The sequence below is a fragment of the Coffea eugenioides genome, chromosome 10 (assembly GCF_003713205.1).
Source record: "Coffea eugenioides isolate CCC68of chromosome 10, Ceug_1.0, whole genome shotgun sequence".
Classification (NCBI taxonomy): domain Eukaryota; kingdom Viridiplantae; phylum Streptophyta; class Magnoliopsida; order Gentianales; family Rubiaceae; genus Coffea; species Coffea eugenioides.
The window spans coordinates 8,354,811-8,371,429 of NC_040044.1; the positions used below are offsets into that span (position 1 = coordinate 8,354,811).

Genomic DNA, 16,619 nt, shown 5'->3' on the forward strand with positions numbered 1-16,619 from the left:
CAGGTAAAGTTTTTTTGGCTTGCACATTCTGACAATTAAAATTTTATACATAGAGATAGTTGGAGTTTTTCTATTTTTTTTCTTTTATTCATATTATTAGCAAAATATCCAATGTGAAGCAAAAGCAAAAAAGTCTACTTTTTTCATATGAGCACAATATTTTTTGTTTTAGTATCAGTTTTTTTTTATGACCAAGGAATTGGAATGAGAATTGCGGCTAATTAACAATTTTAATATTAATTTTTTGTATGTTGCAGTTTTTTTTTAATTCCAACTTTTAATCCATAACCGATATCATTATTATCAATTATTGGAATGCACTAAATCTGTCTAATTACAATTGTCACCATAAATGAAATTTACTTAATTTTAAATCTTTTTATTTCATAACCGTTTCCATTATTCACTAATATTACAATACAATAAATATATGTAATCATTAGAAAAATAAAGGTATTTTGGACCTCACTAAAAACAATTTGGATATCATTTTCATTTTATCATTCTTCATTTTAAATGTACTCTTATTATAATTCTAATTTTATCATTGGAAATGGCTTCTGGCTTGATGTTTGGATTTGATTTGCTCAAACCAATACAAATGAAGCATTACTATATTATTGTCAATAACAATGTTTGTCTTCCTCTGAATATCAATGATTTGGATGTTGTCTTTGTAATTATTGTATTCTACCTTTTTAATTCATTTGCTATTTACTTTATGTCATTTTATAATAGTTTTCAATTTTTTTTAAAATTGTTCTTGTTTTGATCGGTTGTTATTAATGATAATACTGGTTTGTATGGTGCTCTTTCAGATTTCTTTTTTTAGTTTAATACTGCTATTTCAGTTATAAAGGTGTCATCATTTTTTGTATATTGAAATTCCATCGGGTGTAAAATGAAAAATTCTTCATAGTGGTAAAAAGTGCATAATTGTAAATACTTGTGATATTTGTGTGAAGATATACATATTAAAAAGGGTTCTCTTCTCCTGGTATGTTTCTTCATTTTCTAGGGAGTATCTATTTTTTGAAATTAACCTCTTTTTTACAATCTCAACTACTTACTAATGAGAAAATTTTCATGCTTCAATTAAAAAATTTTGATACGTATAATAACTTGAGATGGAGTCCAACAGTAGGTAAATAGTTTTTAATGATCAATTTTTAATTATAATTATCAATACTATTAAGATGTAATCAATTGTAGTGTTTCATTTTTTTTAATTAGTGCCAGTCACATTAAAATGTAATAATTCTAAGTAAAAGACATGAAGGTAATTTAGGAATAACAAAAACTAAGATAAAAAAGTACTCACACTTACACTCCCTAATACCAAGATTCATACTTTTTTATATATTACTGATAGTGATTGTTTCTTTTTTCTGCCTAAAGCATACAAACCACTTTTCAACATTTAGCTATTTTATATTCCGTATGACGCTTCCAGCTCCACATTTGGCTATTCGTTGTCGTTGAAGATAGAGTTGTCGTTGACGTTAAGGGAAAAACTGGAATGAGAAAATACTCCTCCAGCATAATAAAAGCAACCGATTCTTGACTACTGAATAAGCCTGAAGCAGACTCAAGTCTAGTGGCTATCGTGCATCAAAAGTTATGATATTACGTTTGCTTTTCGATCTACAAAATTTTGCATTCTTAATCTCATATATTTTCTTCAACTGGAGAGAAATATAGGGCCCTGAGGTGTCAGGTGGTGGTCTGGGAAAGAGGTCTATGGCTGCAGCGGTTCAACTGCGTATTCAAGATGATCAAGTATTGTATATCATTTTACTATTGTATATATAATTTTTTATCGAGTTATTCCAATATATTATGGTATAAAAAGTTCATCTTTTTGCACATTATTCCGTCTACTTGTCTAAGATATCAAACATTACTTTAGACTCTTCCACTTCCATTTGACTCATTGTCAGGAAATTTGGAAGTATCCATGTTCACAACCATGAAAGTTTAGAAAAACTGCAAGAGAAAGGGAAAGTTTGTTGAGTAGGAGTGGGTGTAGATTTACATTAGAAAGCTTCAAAATTCAAAGAACTGAAGAAGTTAGATTTGGTATCTAGGATGTTCAGAAAGTTACATATATATGAGATGCTTGTTGCTGCATTGCTGAGGGGAAAGCCAAGAAAGAATCAATAGCATACAAGTTTATAATCTCCATCATAATCTTAATTCGGCTGTGGATCGATGACTTAATTAGCTGTACATGTTAATATCCACAGATGATCAGAAAGAACTGAAGAAGTTAATATTAGAAAGCTTCAAACTTCAAAGAACTGAAGAAGTTAGATTTGGTATCTAGGATGTTCAGAAAGTTACACATATATGAGATGCTTGTTGCTATATTGCTGAGGGGCTTTAGATGCGGGAAAGCCAAGAAAGAATCAATACCATACAAGTTTATAATCTCCATCATAATTTTAATTCTGCTGCGGATTGATGACTTAATTAGCTGTACATGTTAATATCCACAGATGATCAGTACTATCTTCCATACAGGTGGTGTTAACTAATGGAATACTCCAACTCACTCTAACAAATCCAGGGGGGAATCTCATTGAAATCCAGTATTGTGGAATTGACAATTTGCTTGAGCTTAGTAATCCAAACTTGAAAGGAGGGTAAGCTAAGCTATTCCTAATGCTAAGTTACTGGACTATAATAGAAATAAAGTACGAGACCTTGTTGAGATTTAACTTCTTCTATCGAGTCAACAGATTCTGGGACCTGAACTGGAGTGAAGCTGGAAGTGCAGGGACAAGAGGAAAATTTGATACGTAAAATTCTGCTTCCGTGACCCTCGCATTCTTTATTCTTCGATTGATCTTTCAAAATCATATATTTACCACACAGATCATGATCCCATATGCATCTTATGCAATGGTTTAAGGATGATTTCCAAGAGTTGATGCTGAGTTGCATGGAAATAAATGAGTATAACACAATGGTTCACAATCTAATGATTTGATTATTGTGCAGAATTGAAGGAACCACTTTCAGAGTTGTGGTTGAAACCGATGAACAAGTGGAGCTTTCTTTCACAAGGATGTGGGATCCTTCGCTTCAGGGTGATCATGCCCCATTAAGCATAGACAAAAGGTGCATTCTTGTTCTAAAACAGCACACGAGAGTAAAAGACAGAATTTTGACTCTATTCTGATAAAAATTGTAGGTTCATATTGTTTCGTGGTTGCTCAGGCTTCTACTCTTATGCCATTTATGAACGCAATGAGGATATGCCTGCATTCAACCTCAACGAGACCAGGATTGCTTTCATGCTCAATATACAAAAGTAGCCTTACCTGCAGATTTTTACTTGTTTCTCTAAATACTTTTATCTTAGCTCACATGTCTCACTGAATATGTATTCTGAACATAAATGAGTAACTCAGCATCAAAATCTAGTTTTCTGTTACCAATTAAATGCCTTGATTACGGAAATGAACAACAAACGTTTTTCCATTTCCTTTTTTTTTCTTTTTGGGTGAGCGCTAATAACATGACTTAATAGTATTGGCAGTAATGGAGGTTAAGAGGATTAGTTGATGCAGAGACGGATACTGATCAGCAAAAAGATTGAAGTTAACCGCAATTTTATTCTGCATTGCAAACTAGGTTTCGTTACATGGCTATATCAGATGACAGGCAAAGGTACATACCCCTTCCTGATGATAGATTACCTCCAAGGGGTGAAGAACTTGCTTTTCCGGAAGCTGTCAGACTTGTCGATCCTATCGAACCAGAATTTAAAGGAGAAGTACTCAATCAAATCTGATTTCTTAAACAACATCACTGCTCTCTGAACCAAAATTGAAAGCAGTTTCTTTGTTCTACCACTTTTTCCACATATCTGATCCTTGGTTTCATTATGACATAATGTCATGTCTATACTGAGTACTATCCACTGATGAGCAGGTCGATGACAAGTACGAGTACTCATGTGAGAACAAAGATAATCAAGTGCATGGATTTATTTGCCTTGAACCACCAGTAGGATTCTGGCAAATTACTCCAAGCAATGAGTTCAGGACTGGAGGGCCAACCAAGCAGGACCTCACCTCTCATGTCAACCCAACCACCCTTGCTGTATGTAACTAACTTACAATCTAATCCTATTAACAGCTGACAGAGTGATCCAAACCAAGATAGTATTGCTAATAAATAACTACTCTATTAGATGTTTGTTAGCACTCATTATGGAGGAACTGATTTGGTGGTCAAATTTGGCGAAGGCGAGCCGTGGAAGAAAGTTTTTGGTCCTGTTTTCATCTATCTCAACTCTGCATCAGATGAAAATGAGGCATTTAAACTGTGGGATGATGCCAAACGACAGGTTAAACCTTAAACACTCAACTGCTTACCTCAAAATACATTTCCAAGAATAGAGCATGAAAACAATGAAGCTGACATTCTTTAGTTTAGATGAACCAAGAAGTTGAAAGCTGGCCATATGGTTTCCCAGCTTCAGAAGATTTTCCAAAAGCTGATCAACGAGGTACTGTAAGTGGCAACCTACTGGTGCAAGACAGGTATAGGAATCTCTTAGCAGAAGTCTAGGAATGTCCATCAATAGGAATCCTCAGGCTCAGATTATGCAACATGACCATTTAGTTATTCACCACCATCTCTTGAAGTTAGAAGTAGATTTACTGATTATCTGTGAAAAATCGTACCTTGGCAAGGTACACAAGTGAGGAGCTCATAGTAGCAGATGGTGCCTATGTGGGGTTGGCTCCTCCCGGAGAGATTGGGTCATTTCAAAAAGAATGCAAGGTAATACTATTTGAGAGATGATAATGCCAATCGCATCTATCAATATTGAAAACTATCTTTTGGCATTGATTTACTAGCAGGGCTACCAATTCTGGACAAGAGCTGATAGCCAAGGCTATTTCTCAATCAACAATGTCTCCCCCGCTACATATAATCTCTACGCTTGGGTTCCGGGCTTTATTGGAGATTATCGAAGTGAATCCACAATAACCATTACTGCAGGTCATACTACAATTCAGAATTTGGCAGGGCAACAAATTTCTTAATTTCTTTTTCAGTTTGTCAATCATACGTTCTCACTTGTGACCAACAAATGTTAACAATGCAGGCTGTGAGGTAGAGCTGGGAGATCTTGTATTTGAACCACCAAGAGACGGGCCAACATTGTGGGAAATTGGCATCCCTGATCGTTCTGCCGCAGAGTTCTATTTTCCTGATCCTAATCCACTGTACATCAATAAGCTGTACCTAAATCTTCCAGCAGACAGGTCATTTATCTTCCTAGTTCAATTTATAAGTATGATAGCTAAGTGGCCATTTTTATACTCCACATTAAAACTGTCTTTTCATCTTTGCAACTCAGAATTTTCAATAACTTTTTTTTTTTTTTTGGGGACAGGTTTAGGCAATATGGCTTGTGGGAGAGATATGCAGACCTATATCCTGCTGGAGATTTGGTATACACAGTTGGCACCAGTGATTACCGAAAAGATTGGTTTTATGCTCATGTAAACAGGTACAATCTTTTGCCTAGCCTCATTTTAGCAATAATATGGAACCATGCCTAAACAGCCCATTTCACAGGAGATGCCTAATGTCTCAATTTATATATCTTGGATGTCAGAAAAATAGGTGAAAATATCTTTCAATCAACAACATGGCAAATAAACTTTGAAGTTGACAATGTTGTTCAAACTGGAACTTACAAACTGAGAATTGCACTCTGCTCTGCTACTTATTCTGAGTTGCAGGTACAGATGAAGATATCTTAGTTTTCTCCCATTTCTTGATGAATACAAGAGATAAAAACTTATTGTATGTTATCCTAACTTTTTTTATCAACAATTTCTCTTAGGTGAGGGTTAATGATCCAGATGCAAATCCACCCCATTTCACCAGTGGATTAATAGGAAGTGATAATGCGATTGCAAGACATGGGGTCCATGGGCTATATTGGCTGTTTAACATCGACATACCGGAATCTCAACTCCGGCAAGGCTACAATGTCATATACCTCACACAAGCAAAAAATGACACAGCTCTCCATGGGATTATGTATGACTATATCCGCATGGAGTGTCCTGAACCAGACACTATTCCCATGAAATAACTTTCTAGTCTTTAGACAAAGAAAGCTTGGTACTAAGATCTATCAAATTTGTACATCACTAAGAAATTTCTGCACCGAGACATCTCTTGCATCAGCAAGTAATATGCCCATTGAAAATTATGCATAAGAGCATAACATTTGTTCCATGTCTATATCATCGTAATGACTTTACATGCATGCATCATAGTCCACAATATTTTGCATAAACTGAAAGAGGACACACTGAAGATCAGACAAATAAACGCACAAGACAAAGTTTAATAGGATTTATCAAGTTTCTTCTTGGTACTTTCAGCTTCATCAGCAGCATCAACTTGCATCTTTGAAGCCAACAGATCAGCTTCAGTAGCTTCATGCTCATCCTTGGCAGTCATTTTCTTTGCCTGCATCCACCAATAAACTACTATCACACTCGAAAATTTCACAGCTACATGTAATTTTTTGTGTGGGGTGGGAGCATCTACAAAAAGCAAGCTACCAGTACCTGTCCAACAACAATTCCTTTGATGTAGCGGAAACCTTCTTGTAATGAAGTTGTGAAGGAAAGGCATTCTCTTCTGATATTAGAAGCTACTGAACCTTCATGATGCTTTCTCTTGGGAGTGACTTCTTGTTGTGATGCTGCAGATTCTACTTCTTCCATGATCCAATTTTTTTTCCTGATCTGGTCTTTCTTTGTCTATCTTTCTCTTGCGGGCAAGAAAGTATGGTTTGCTGATCTCAGTTGAGAAGAGGTGTAGATTGCCAGCATGCAAGAGCAAAGGCATCAGGATTTGCCACGTTTTTTTGCCAAGTAACGTGAGGTGGCTAGTTTCCACCGGTTGAGAGTCCCAATAATTGATAAGAGCCCATTGTGTCAGAATAAATTAGCAAATTAGGTCCAAATCAGGCATCAAACCCCTAATTTCCATCATCAACATCAATGATCAATATCAACAAGAACTATATTCATAATCACACGTAAAAAACCCAGCCCTCAAAAAAAAAAATTTTTGGGGATAGGGGAGTGTGAGGGAAGGGACACATGCAAAAACACAGAAATTAGCAGGTACAATACAAAACTGGCATACACTAGCACGGCGTTATTTGGCAGGCAAGTTTTTTACCAAGTTTGTTATAAGTTTTTTAAAAACTTTAGCTACGGTAACTTAAAAAAACTTCTCAAAATATTTAAACTACACTTCAAAATATTCAAAAATTTACACATTTCAAAAATTTTTTTAAAAATTTCTACAGTAAAGTTTTAGACAAACATCCAAAAAATTCACTTGCCAAACAGATTCTTTCTTTATCTACTAGATGAAAATCAAGGGGAAATTCGATTCAAATTACTGTCTTTACTCAAAATTAAATCTTTGCTTGACAAATAACAGGCCTGCCTTTTTTTTTTTTTTTTTTTTTATATTGACTTCTATGGACTAAATAGGCCTTAGACATTTCATGGACTCAAAAACTCATAGGACTAGAATGTAATGTGGTCTCCTGTCCACATACCCTTTTCTTGCCGCCTTCTTTTGTTTCCTTCTTTTAGGAACATTTTTTCAGAAAACAAAAAAAAAAAGGGTCCATTGTAATAAGCACAATAACCTGCTATTAGAGTTTAAGTTAATAAGGGTCATTTGTATGTTATGTTAACACGTGTAGACTTTCATATTGATTTTCTAATATTAATTTGGTTCAAGTAAATAAAAAAAGGATGTATAATTAATCATTAAAATTTGCTTCAAACAGATGTAGGATTAGCATTAAACAAAAAGAAATACAGTTAATCATCAAAATCATAAATTTTGAAGTTAAATCGCATATTTTGAATTTAAATCACATATCTTTGAAGTTATACACTATATATTAATACCTTTGTTACACTTAGAATAAAAGGGGAAAAAATAAATTTTGGAAAAAAGAAAAAGCAATCCCTCACAAGTAAATTTTGGAAAACAGCAGGGACAATAATGTCTTTTGGCATCCTACGATTCGGATTTGAGTTCTCCCCTATATAAGCCCCCTTCTCCAAATTCTAGGGTATAAAAGGCCCCAAATCCTCTCCCTCTCTCCCGACTCCCTCTTCAGTTCTTCTTTCTAACTTTCTCACACAGCTCTCAGTTACTCTCTCTTGTGCGCCTCGTCTTCAATCGTAACCTCTCTCTCTCTCTCTACGTAAAAACATTCAATTTTTTTAATAGCTTTGAGTTTATTGATTAGTCTCGATTGATATGTTTTTCGATTAATCTTCTTGTTCAATTTCTGGATTCGAGTACTTGTTTTTGGTTTTAATTACTGAAAATGTTTGTTTTGAATTTGTGGATCTTGAGTAGGAAAAGGCTTTGAGATTATGGCGACGTTCGAGCTGTATCGGAGGTCGACGATCGGGATGTGCTTGACGGAGACGCTTGATGAGATGGTCTCTAACGGCATCCTCAGCCCCGAGCTCGCTATTCAAGTTCTGGTTCAATTTGATAAGGTTGATTTTCCATCTCAATTTCTTTTGTTGATTAATTAGGGTTGGAGAGCTTGGTTGTGCGCGGATATTGGTACTGTTTTTGAATATTTGGTACTGTTTTTTGTACTGCTCGCAGTCAATGACTGAAGCTCTTGAATCTCAAGTGAAGAGCAAAGTTTCAATTAAGGTATGTATGCAGTATATGTTTTTTTTTTTTGGAGTGAATAGTTATGTGTTTTGTGAAATTTTAATGAGTTTTTTTTTTTAGTTCGGTTTTTGTGATGCTTATGTAATGGTTTTGGTTGTCATTGTGCACTGATAGTGTACTTAGAATTTGATTTTCAGGGGGAAATAATTCATGTGAAACAGTGTCCTGTAGATATCAGTTTTATGTGCGTCTATGTACCTAGAACAAATATTTTATTGTAATGTGTTTGTCATATATAAGTCTTCTTGATGCACTGCTATTTGTTCTAGCCTATCTGGGTTGTTTAGGATTGGCTTAAGTTGGTATATTTTCAATTATGGCAAATGATATTTATTCTTTTTACATATGATCTTTATTGATTTCTTATGTTCTGAAGAGAAAATTGAAGTTACATGCTTTCTTGTTTTTGGAATTTGTTATTGTGATCCAATATCTAATGCCTTCTTGTATCAGAAAATGTGTTTAGAGGAAACCATATGTGATCCGAAATCTATTCCGCCCGGGGGGGGGGGGGGGTGGCTTTCTTCAAATTCTTAATGCATTTGGTGAAACACTGTGTAGTGGTGCCTACTTTCTTATTTTACATGTGATGTCAAGGCAGATGTATATTGTCTTGTTCCATCTTCTTTCCTGTATTGGAACAAGAAACATGTGATTTGATCAAGCAGTCAAACTTGCTTTCTTGGTGGTCAGTTTAGTTGTATCTAGATGGTTTGTTCAAATTTTGCATTTGTTGCATGTATTCAATTGGTTAAATGCGTGTATGTCATGTCATATTGTTGAGTCATGAATAATGCAACTTGGACCTGATTATGGTGGTTCAAAAGCTTGTACATCTTAGCAAGACTTAGTGGAGGAGTTGTAAGTTTCAAGACTTACATGGACACATTCATTTTGTAATTCAGTTCAATTTTGTTGTTAGATCACTTTCAAATTCCTCAACTCTTAGTGCTCAGTTGAATTTCTTTTCTCTTTTGTTCTTGCTAAAAATGTATAGAATTAGGAGAAGCATCGCTGCTCCTTATTATGTCAGTTGTTGTGTTTCCACTTCAAGATTATGTTGCAAGTTTAGTTATTCTTGTGGTTAGAATACCGTTCAAATTTAAAAAAATGGAAAAGGATTTTTATAAGATCTGGAACATTGGTAGCTACAAAAGGAGAAAGGGCATCTTTTTACATAATTAATGTGTTGGACGTTAGAAGGATCGAGGAAAACCTCATAGTAGGTATAGCTAATTATGCTACTGAGGATGTGGTTTGCTTTGCCCTTGTGTTCTTGGCCCTTTCTTCTTTGGGGGATTTGAGTGGTTTAGCCTGTCCCCCAATATTGTGTTTCATATGCTTTCATTTGCATAATTTTTGAAGCATTGCATGTCATGCTTCTTCGGACATTATTGCTCAGACTTTTAAGGAATTACCTTTGTTTTGTTTTAAAATTCTTGCAGTTTATATGCTTAAGTGTTGTCATCTTATCAAAACCATAAGTAAATAGGTTTTCCCCCATTATGTGAGAACATTTTCTCTCAAATAATTTGTGATTTTTAAAAGGCATATCTTGCTGGTAAATTGTTATATGGTTTTGGTAAAAAGTAATTACTTTGACATGTGATTCTGTGGGAGAGCTGTAAAGTGCATTGGGGTTTTTCATGTGATATTACTGACTTTTTTGGGGAACATTACTGACTTTAAAAGAAGTTTATGAATTTTCTTGTTTTTAGCTTTTTATTTTTCCTTTTCTATTCTTCTTTCATATCAAGCACTTTACAAATTGCTTATGGGTATTTTGGGTGTGGGAGATCTTCTTTTCAAAATATTTGATATCTCTATAGTGAGTTACACATTTGAATACCGGTATACCATGCTGTAATGAAGTTAATGGGTGAAGACACGCTTTTGTGGAAATATTGATTGGTTGTGACTGGAGAAGCATTTTAGTTTCCATACTTGCTGGAATCGTAATTTTGTCGGCCACTTCTCATATTATCCGAAAAAGTAGTAGTATGGTATTTTATCATTAATCAACATCCACGCGAACTTCACAAGCACTCCCATATATTAAAAGATTTTATCACATATAGCTGGACATTTATAGGCTAAAATTGGTTGGCACCAATTATCGACCCCAATAGTTTAGTATGGAAAAGCGATGCCACTAATTTTGTTCTGAAATATTTTGGGTTTATTACAATTTAGTATATAGATCTGAAAGTTGTGGCTATCAATCATCAAGATTTTGTGCCTGATGCAAGCAATTTTAGCCTACTTGGGAGATAACGATGTTGATTTTTTAGAAGTTTTATGTATCCTTTACGTGGAAAGCTGGCGCGCTTTAGATGCATATATATCCTGCCATGTGACATGGCAAGACAGCTGCAATCAGTTGGCATTCTTCATTTTAGTCTGTGCTGTCGTTTATCTTTTGGTACAATAAATGTGGCAGTAAGAGTATTTCTGCTGGGTTAGCTTTCCACAGAAAGAGCCTTGATGTCATCCTGTAGGAATTAGGGGCTAGGGCGTATGATTCTTATATTTGCTCTCAGTGTGTTTCAATTGAAGATTATTTGGAAAATGTTACTTACAATTTACTGTAGCTATTTTTGATGTGATGTTTGTGAGATGAAAGGACGATAGACAAGATAAAAAAAAAAGTGACCGGAAAAAGTCATGATTACTGTATGTCAGACTGCTGGTGATGTTATTGTTTTCTTATTCAAATTTTTGATGGCTTAGAAAATTGTAAGAACAAAGCACGGTTTTAGCTGCCTTAGTCAGTATGAGTTTGGGTAGGCTTGGCTGGCTTAGAAGTGTCATTCAAACTGGAGTAGGGCTTAGTCTCGGATGCAAAGTTCCTTGGTTGACAAATTTTTGTCTCGATGTTATGCTGCTTCGGTTGCTGCTACTGCCAAGGGCTAGCTGCTGTCTAGTTTCTTGTTACTTGTCAACACTAACATGTTTTGCATTGTCCTACAGGGACATCTCCACACCTATAGATTCTGTGACAATGTTTGGACTTTCATCTTACAAGATGCTCAATTCAAGAGTGATGAATGTCAAGAGACTGTCAGCCGTGTTAAGATAGTGGCATGTGACTCGAAGCTGCTCACACAGTGAGAAAGCTGCATACTGGGGCGATATGGAGTTGGCGGAAGAGATATGGAAGCTCATTCATGTAGTTGTATTTGTAACTGAGGCGGAAACTGGAACTCTTATTGTATAAATCCCGGATCATTGTAAACTGAGTGTTTCTTGACTACTTGACATATACATATTGGATAGTCTTTTATTCTTTCTTCATTCTTGAGAAGGTGGTTCGATTTCATACCATGTTTCTGTGTTTTTGTTCAATAGAAAACCAGCGTGCTTGTCTGAGAATCCGTGTCTCTCACTGTTGAGAGGTCTAGTTGCATTTTGTGGATATCTGAGCAGAGCTGCGAGGATGCTAGCGAGAAACTTTGCGTTATGCTGCTTTATTCTTGAAACTACTTTCATTCAACAGAAACAAAAACCATTAGATGGATTACTGGATTGAATTTGTTTTCCTTCCCCATTTTATTGACAACCCTGTGAGCCCTTCTTCTGTTCCATCCTCTTTCTTGTGATTATTCCTCTGAAATTAAGCATTAGAAAGCATGGAGCCATCAGTCGAATGTTCGTATGATAATGGTATGAATCTACCAAGCCAGTGCTAAAATATTTGTATGGTATGATTTCTCTAAATACGTAGGCCACAGGGAATGATATAGCATGACGACACTGCCTTCTCTTTGAAGATGACGTGAAAGAAATTAAGGGTATTTACAGTGGTTTATACACACAGTATAATAACATGACTTCACAATGAAATCAAAAATTTATTTTTATAACGCACATCTCTAATCTCTCCTAAATAAATAAGATTAATTTTTTAAAATAATCACATTTTTTTTTGAAAAATAAATTATTAACTTTCATTAAATTTTTTACCTTTCAGATTTTTTATTTTCTAAAAACTAATATTATTAATTTGTGATTTTCAATAATATATATTTTTCTGTCCCTCAAAAATATTAATATTTTTACGTAATTATTAAACAAATACGTGACACCTTAAATGTGAAGATGTCATAATAATTCATATTTAATTAATAATACTCTATCGAATTAATTTAACTCCATGACATAATATTACATAATTTAAATCAAATAAAATGCAAATAATAATATAATAAATAGTACTAATTTTCATTGTCATTGCCTCCGAATCGTTCTCAAATATGCTCGAACGAGTCCAATCGAAGTTGATGATGTATTTCACGATCACATTGTTTCGCATTCCTTTGAAGGTAATTTTGAAAATTTTCAACAGAACCTTGAGTCACATGAATTGTTAGATCTTATCAAAAATTTGGGATTTCAAATAACGGTACAATTTTTTTTAACGAAAAGAAAAAATAAAAGTAGAAAACGGTCGTCATCAAACAACGGTCCAATTAGTTTGATAAACGTAAAATAAAAAAGGCCCACAGCTAACCCATCAACCGAGCATTACGGGCATCATATTGTAAATATCATATTTATGATGCGCGTAATGCCCATTGAAATTTATGGAGCGTATCGTTGGAGCCACCCTAAAGTAAAGGTCGTCGAGCCTTGAGGCGGTATTTTGATGCGAGAAAACTCGAGGATTTTGGTATCAAGGAATATCCGCAAGTACTAATCAGCATCCTTTCCCAATTACATGCCACTATTTTATTCGTGAACCCGCACTTTTGTTTCGGGTTGGCCGGTGGATCATGGCGGCTTGTCCTACTTTGCAAGTTGCAACGGTGCAAATACAAAGCCTATTAACCACAAAAACAGTGGTTAAATCAACCACGAAATCGCTTCTAGCCCACGTAATTAAGCTCCGATAAGATTAAAAAAAAGAAAAAAGAAAAGTGCTAAGAGACAAAGAGGAGCCAAAAGTTTGGTAAGAGGGCCAATTGCCTAGTTTTTTTTTCTTTTTGTCTTCACCTGTTAATCTGTGACATAATCGTTGATCCCTTAAAGATGTTCTATTGAAAAAAAAAAACTAGTGAAGCTATACTTCTAGACTTGTGAGTGTAATAAAACTAATACGGATGAAAGAACAAAATGTAGAAGAGAGTGGAATAGAGAGAATTGGACAAAAGTAGCCCAAGATTATAAGATAAGTCAGATGACTTTTAATTATATACTACAAAACAAGATTAGTGGTACATAAATATGAAGGAATTAAATGGTCATCCGTATCAGTCCTTTTGTTGCTTCATATTCTAATCTAGGGAAACTCAATGACTATAGGAGAATTCAATGAACATGTGGAACTCAATGCACATCCATCTCTTTTAGTTGTTTTATAACGTTGAGTGAGTCCCTAGGAAGTTGGCAAGTGAAATTACTTTTGCTTCTTTGGTAGGAAAAAAAAAATATTGTGATGTTGTCCTAAAATTCATATGAAAAGGAAAAAAAAAAAAGAAATTCTTATAGCTCAGTTTTCAATTTCAAATTTTGAGGCAATGATGGAAAAAAAATGTTTGAATAAAGTATTACTGCCTCCGTCCCACTTTGATAGTCCTGTTTCTTTTTTCACACAGTTTAAGAAAAAGTAGTTAACTTTGTTGGAAAAGTAAATTTAGATTGCTATTTTCCTAAAATACCCTCACATTAAATATGGTACAACTTTATGGGAACTTGAATTGATGGTAAAAAAAGAATCAACTCTCATTAAATGGGGTAGGTTTATAGTAACAACTACTTACATTGAATAAGGGTATTTTAGGAAAACTAAAATACAACTACATTCTTCAATTGGAAAAGTGGACTACAATTTGGGACAGATGAAAAAGGAAAACATGACTATCAAAGTGGGACGGAAGGAGTATTTGAAATAATTATTGTACAGTAACATTTTTTTGTAATGCAGTATATATGAGATAAAAGAATAGTTAAAAAAAAACGTGTTTATAATACAAGTAAAATAATATTTGATAAAAAAAAAATTTGCATCCAAACACACTACTCCATTTCATATGGTGGAGGAAGCTTGGTATAATTGTAATGGGATCAATAAGAACATATTCACAATTCATATAAAAGAGCTATATAGGCACAGCCAGCCAATAGATGATTAGCAATACGGTAAGCTATGATTATCGCTTCAAATGCAGAGTCTTGGGATGTATGACAGAATAGCAACCGTTTGCCACATGGATGCAATGTCCTACTATGATGATGCCACTCAGGTTGGTGCAAGTATTGACCAAAGACTTTTTACAAAATTCCCTTCTTTTTTTTTTTCATTTTGCTGTTGGCATATTGCTGTGGATGAAATTCCAGTTTCCAATCCATGTCTGTGGTTTTCATGTCTTGGCTTGCAAGTCCAGTCGTCAAACTTCTGTCCTCATCGCTTTCTGATTTATGGCCCTCTTCTCATATTGGTGGGTGCAAAAAAATTCTAAGCTCAATAAAATCCTTAATCATATGTATGTATATATGCACAGCTTTCAATCATGCAGATAATTTGCATGTTGAGACATGGAGAAGGTCATCTGACTTCTGTTTTCCTACTTTTCTTTTCTTCAGAAGCAATGATATGGATCAACCTGAACCTTTTGTTTTTAACTTTTAGGTTTCTCCTTTTAAACCCTTTTTTTCTTTGGAAATGGTGACCAGCCTTTCAATTTGGTTTTGGCATGTACCTTTTTCATCGATCTATGCATTTTGTTCTTCACTAATGTGTAGTAGATTCACGGACTTGAGAGTGCATTTTTTAAAGAGTACAATGTGTTGCTGAAACTGAACAATGTAAATATTCTCGTTCTGTTTGTTTGTTGCAAAAACGAATTGATCGTGCAACGTATAAAATTGTTCAAGAAATCATACAAACCAATATCATGAATGATAACAATATAAATTTGAAATTCAATTTTTGCACATGTGTTATAAATTCAACGGTAATAATGCGTGCACTGTTAGTGTACATAAAATTTAATCTAATCTATATTACTAGTTGGAAAGTAGGTTGGTAACTTTGGATACATGTTTTTGGCAGGGGCCAAAAAAGATTCTCATCCTAGTTTGGAGACAAATCATTAAAGCAAATTGATAATTTGATTTAGAACCCAGTAAACTCGTTTACAAATTTACTCTATGAGGATAAAATCCAAAATCATATCATCATTGCCTAATCATATTTCATTGATAAAGTTGTTTTCTTTGTTGTTGATTATGATTGTTGTAGTGATTACACATCTATTGGTGTGCAAATTAAGAAAAAAAATTTTAAGTTTTTTTATTATTATTAAAACAATGGAAGTTATTAGAAGTTTATTTTTTTTTGTTGCAAAAAAGGTTATTATTTCTTCTTTTTTTTTTGCAAACAAAAAAATTATTGGAACTTAAAATAGTGGAAGTTATCTGAACTTTAGTAGTTATATTTAGTAAATTTTTACTTTTGTGACGTTAAATTTGAAAAAAATAAAAGATGACAAAAATTTTTAACACCAAATCCATGCTCAAACTTTATATATATAAAGATAATAATTTTGTCTTGGGTAACTTATTCTAATTCGACTCAAGCTTCCAGTGGCTTTGAAAAAAGAACAAAGTAAGCAAGATTACTCATTGTATTTCAACCATTTTCTCTATTCCGAGCCAAAGAAGTTGAGTCGGGATAAGATTTTATCAAATATAGCAAAAGAAGTGCTCTATTTTACATATTTTGAGACAAATTTTCATGACATTAAATGAAAGCAATACGAGGAAATAAATAATTAAGGACGACCGATAAAATGAGCTAAGTGTTATACATTTAATAGTTTATACTAAAGATGATATATATATAT

The 16,619-nt window shown here is 34.1% G+C and overlaps 3 protein-coding genes across 4 annotated transcripts; 2 read left to right on the forward strand and 1 right to left on the reverse strand.

Annotated features, from left to right (window-relative positions):
* The first annotated feature begins 1,499 nt into the window (after positions 1–1,499).
* On the forward strand, positions 1,500–6,151 carry LOC113750249 (probable rhamnogalacturonate lyase B). Of its 2 annotated transcripts, none has more exons than XM_027294245.1 (15): positions 1,500–1,779; positions 2,524–2,645; positions 2,742–2,801; positions 3,004–3,123; positions 3,197–3,316; positions 3,640–3,781; positions 3,940–4,110; positions 4,202–4,357; positions 4,447–4,553; positions 4,707–4,797; positions 4,875–5,019; positions 5,126–5,285; positions 5,417–5,533; positions 5,642–5,768; positions 5,873–6,151. In XM_027294245.1, exons 1-15 carry the CDS (start codon positions 1,741–1,743, stop codon positions 6,125–6,127), a joined length of 1,932 nt encoding a protein of 643 aa, XP_027150046.1. In that variant the 5' UTR covers positions 1,500–1,740; the 3' UTR covers positions 6,128–6,151. The 2 variants fall into 2 exon arrangements, with proteins under 2 accessions (XP_027150046.1, XP_027150047.1); XM_027294246.1 differs by having other exon boundaries at positions 4,878–5,019.
* An 86-nt stretch (positions 6,152–6,237) lies between these two features.
* On the reverse strand, positions 6,238–6,874 carry LOC113750250. The gene is made up of 2 exons (XM_027294247.1): positions 6,612–6,874; positions 6,238–6,510 (listed from the first exon to the last, which is right to left on the reverse strand). The coding sequence occupies exons 1-2, from the start codon at positions 6,768–6,770 to the stop codon at positions 6,385–6,387; spliced, it is 285 nt and encodes a 94-aa protein (XP_027150048.1). The 5' UTR covers positions 6,771–6,874; the 3' UTR covers positions 6,238–6,384.
* A 1,292-nt stretch (positions 6,875–8,166) lies between these two features.
* On the forward strand, positions 8,167–12,099 carry LOC113750217 (transcription initiation factor IIA subunit 2). Its single transcript, XM_027294195.1, has 4 exons — positions 8,167–8,261; positions 8,443–8,588; positions 8,704–8,754; positions 11,746–12,099. Exons 2-4 carry the CDS (start codon positions 8,460–8,462, stop codon positions 11,884–11,886), a joined length of 321 nt encoding a protein of 106 aa, XP_027149996.1. The 5' UTR covers positions 8,167–8,261; positions 8,443–8,459; the 3' UTR covers positions 11,887–12,099.
* Positions 12,100–16,619: the final 4,520 nt, after the last annotated feature.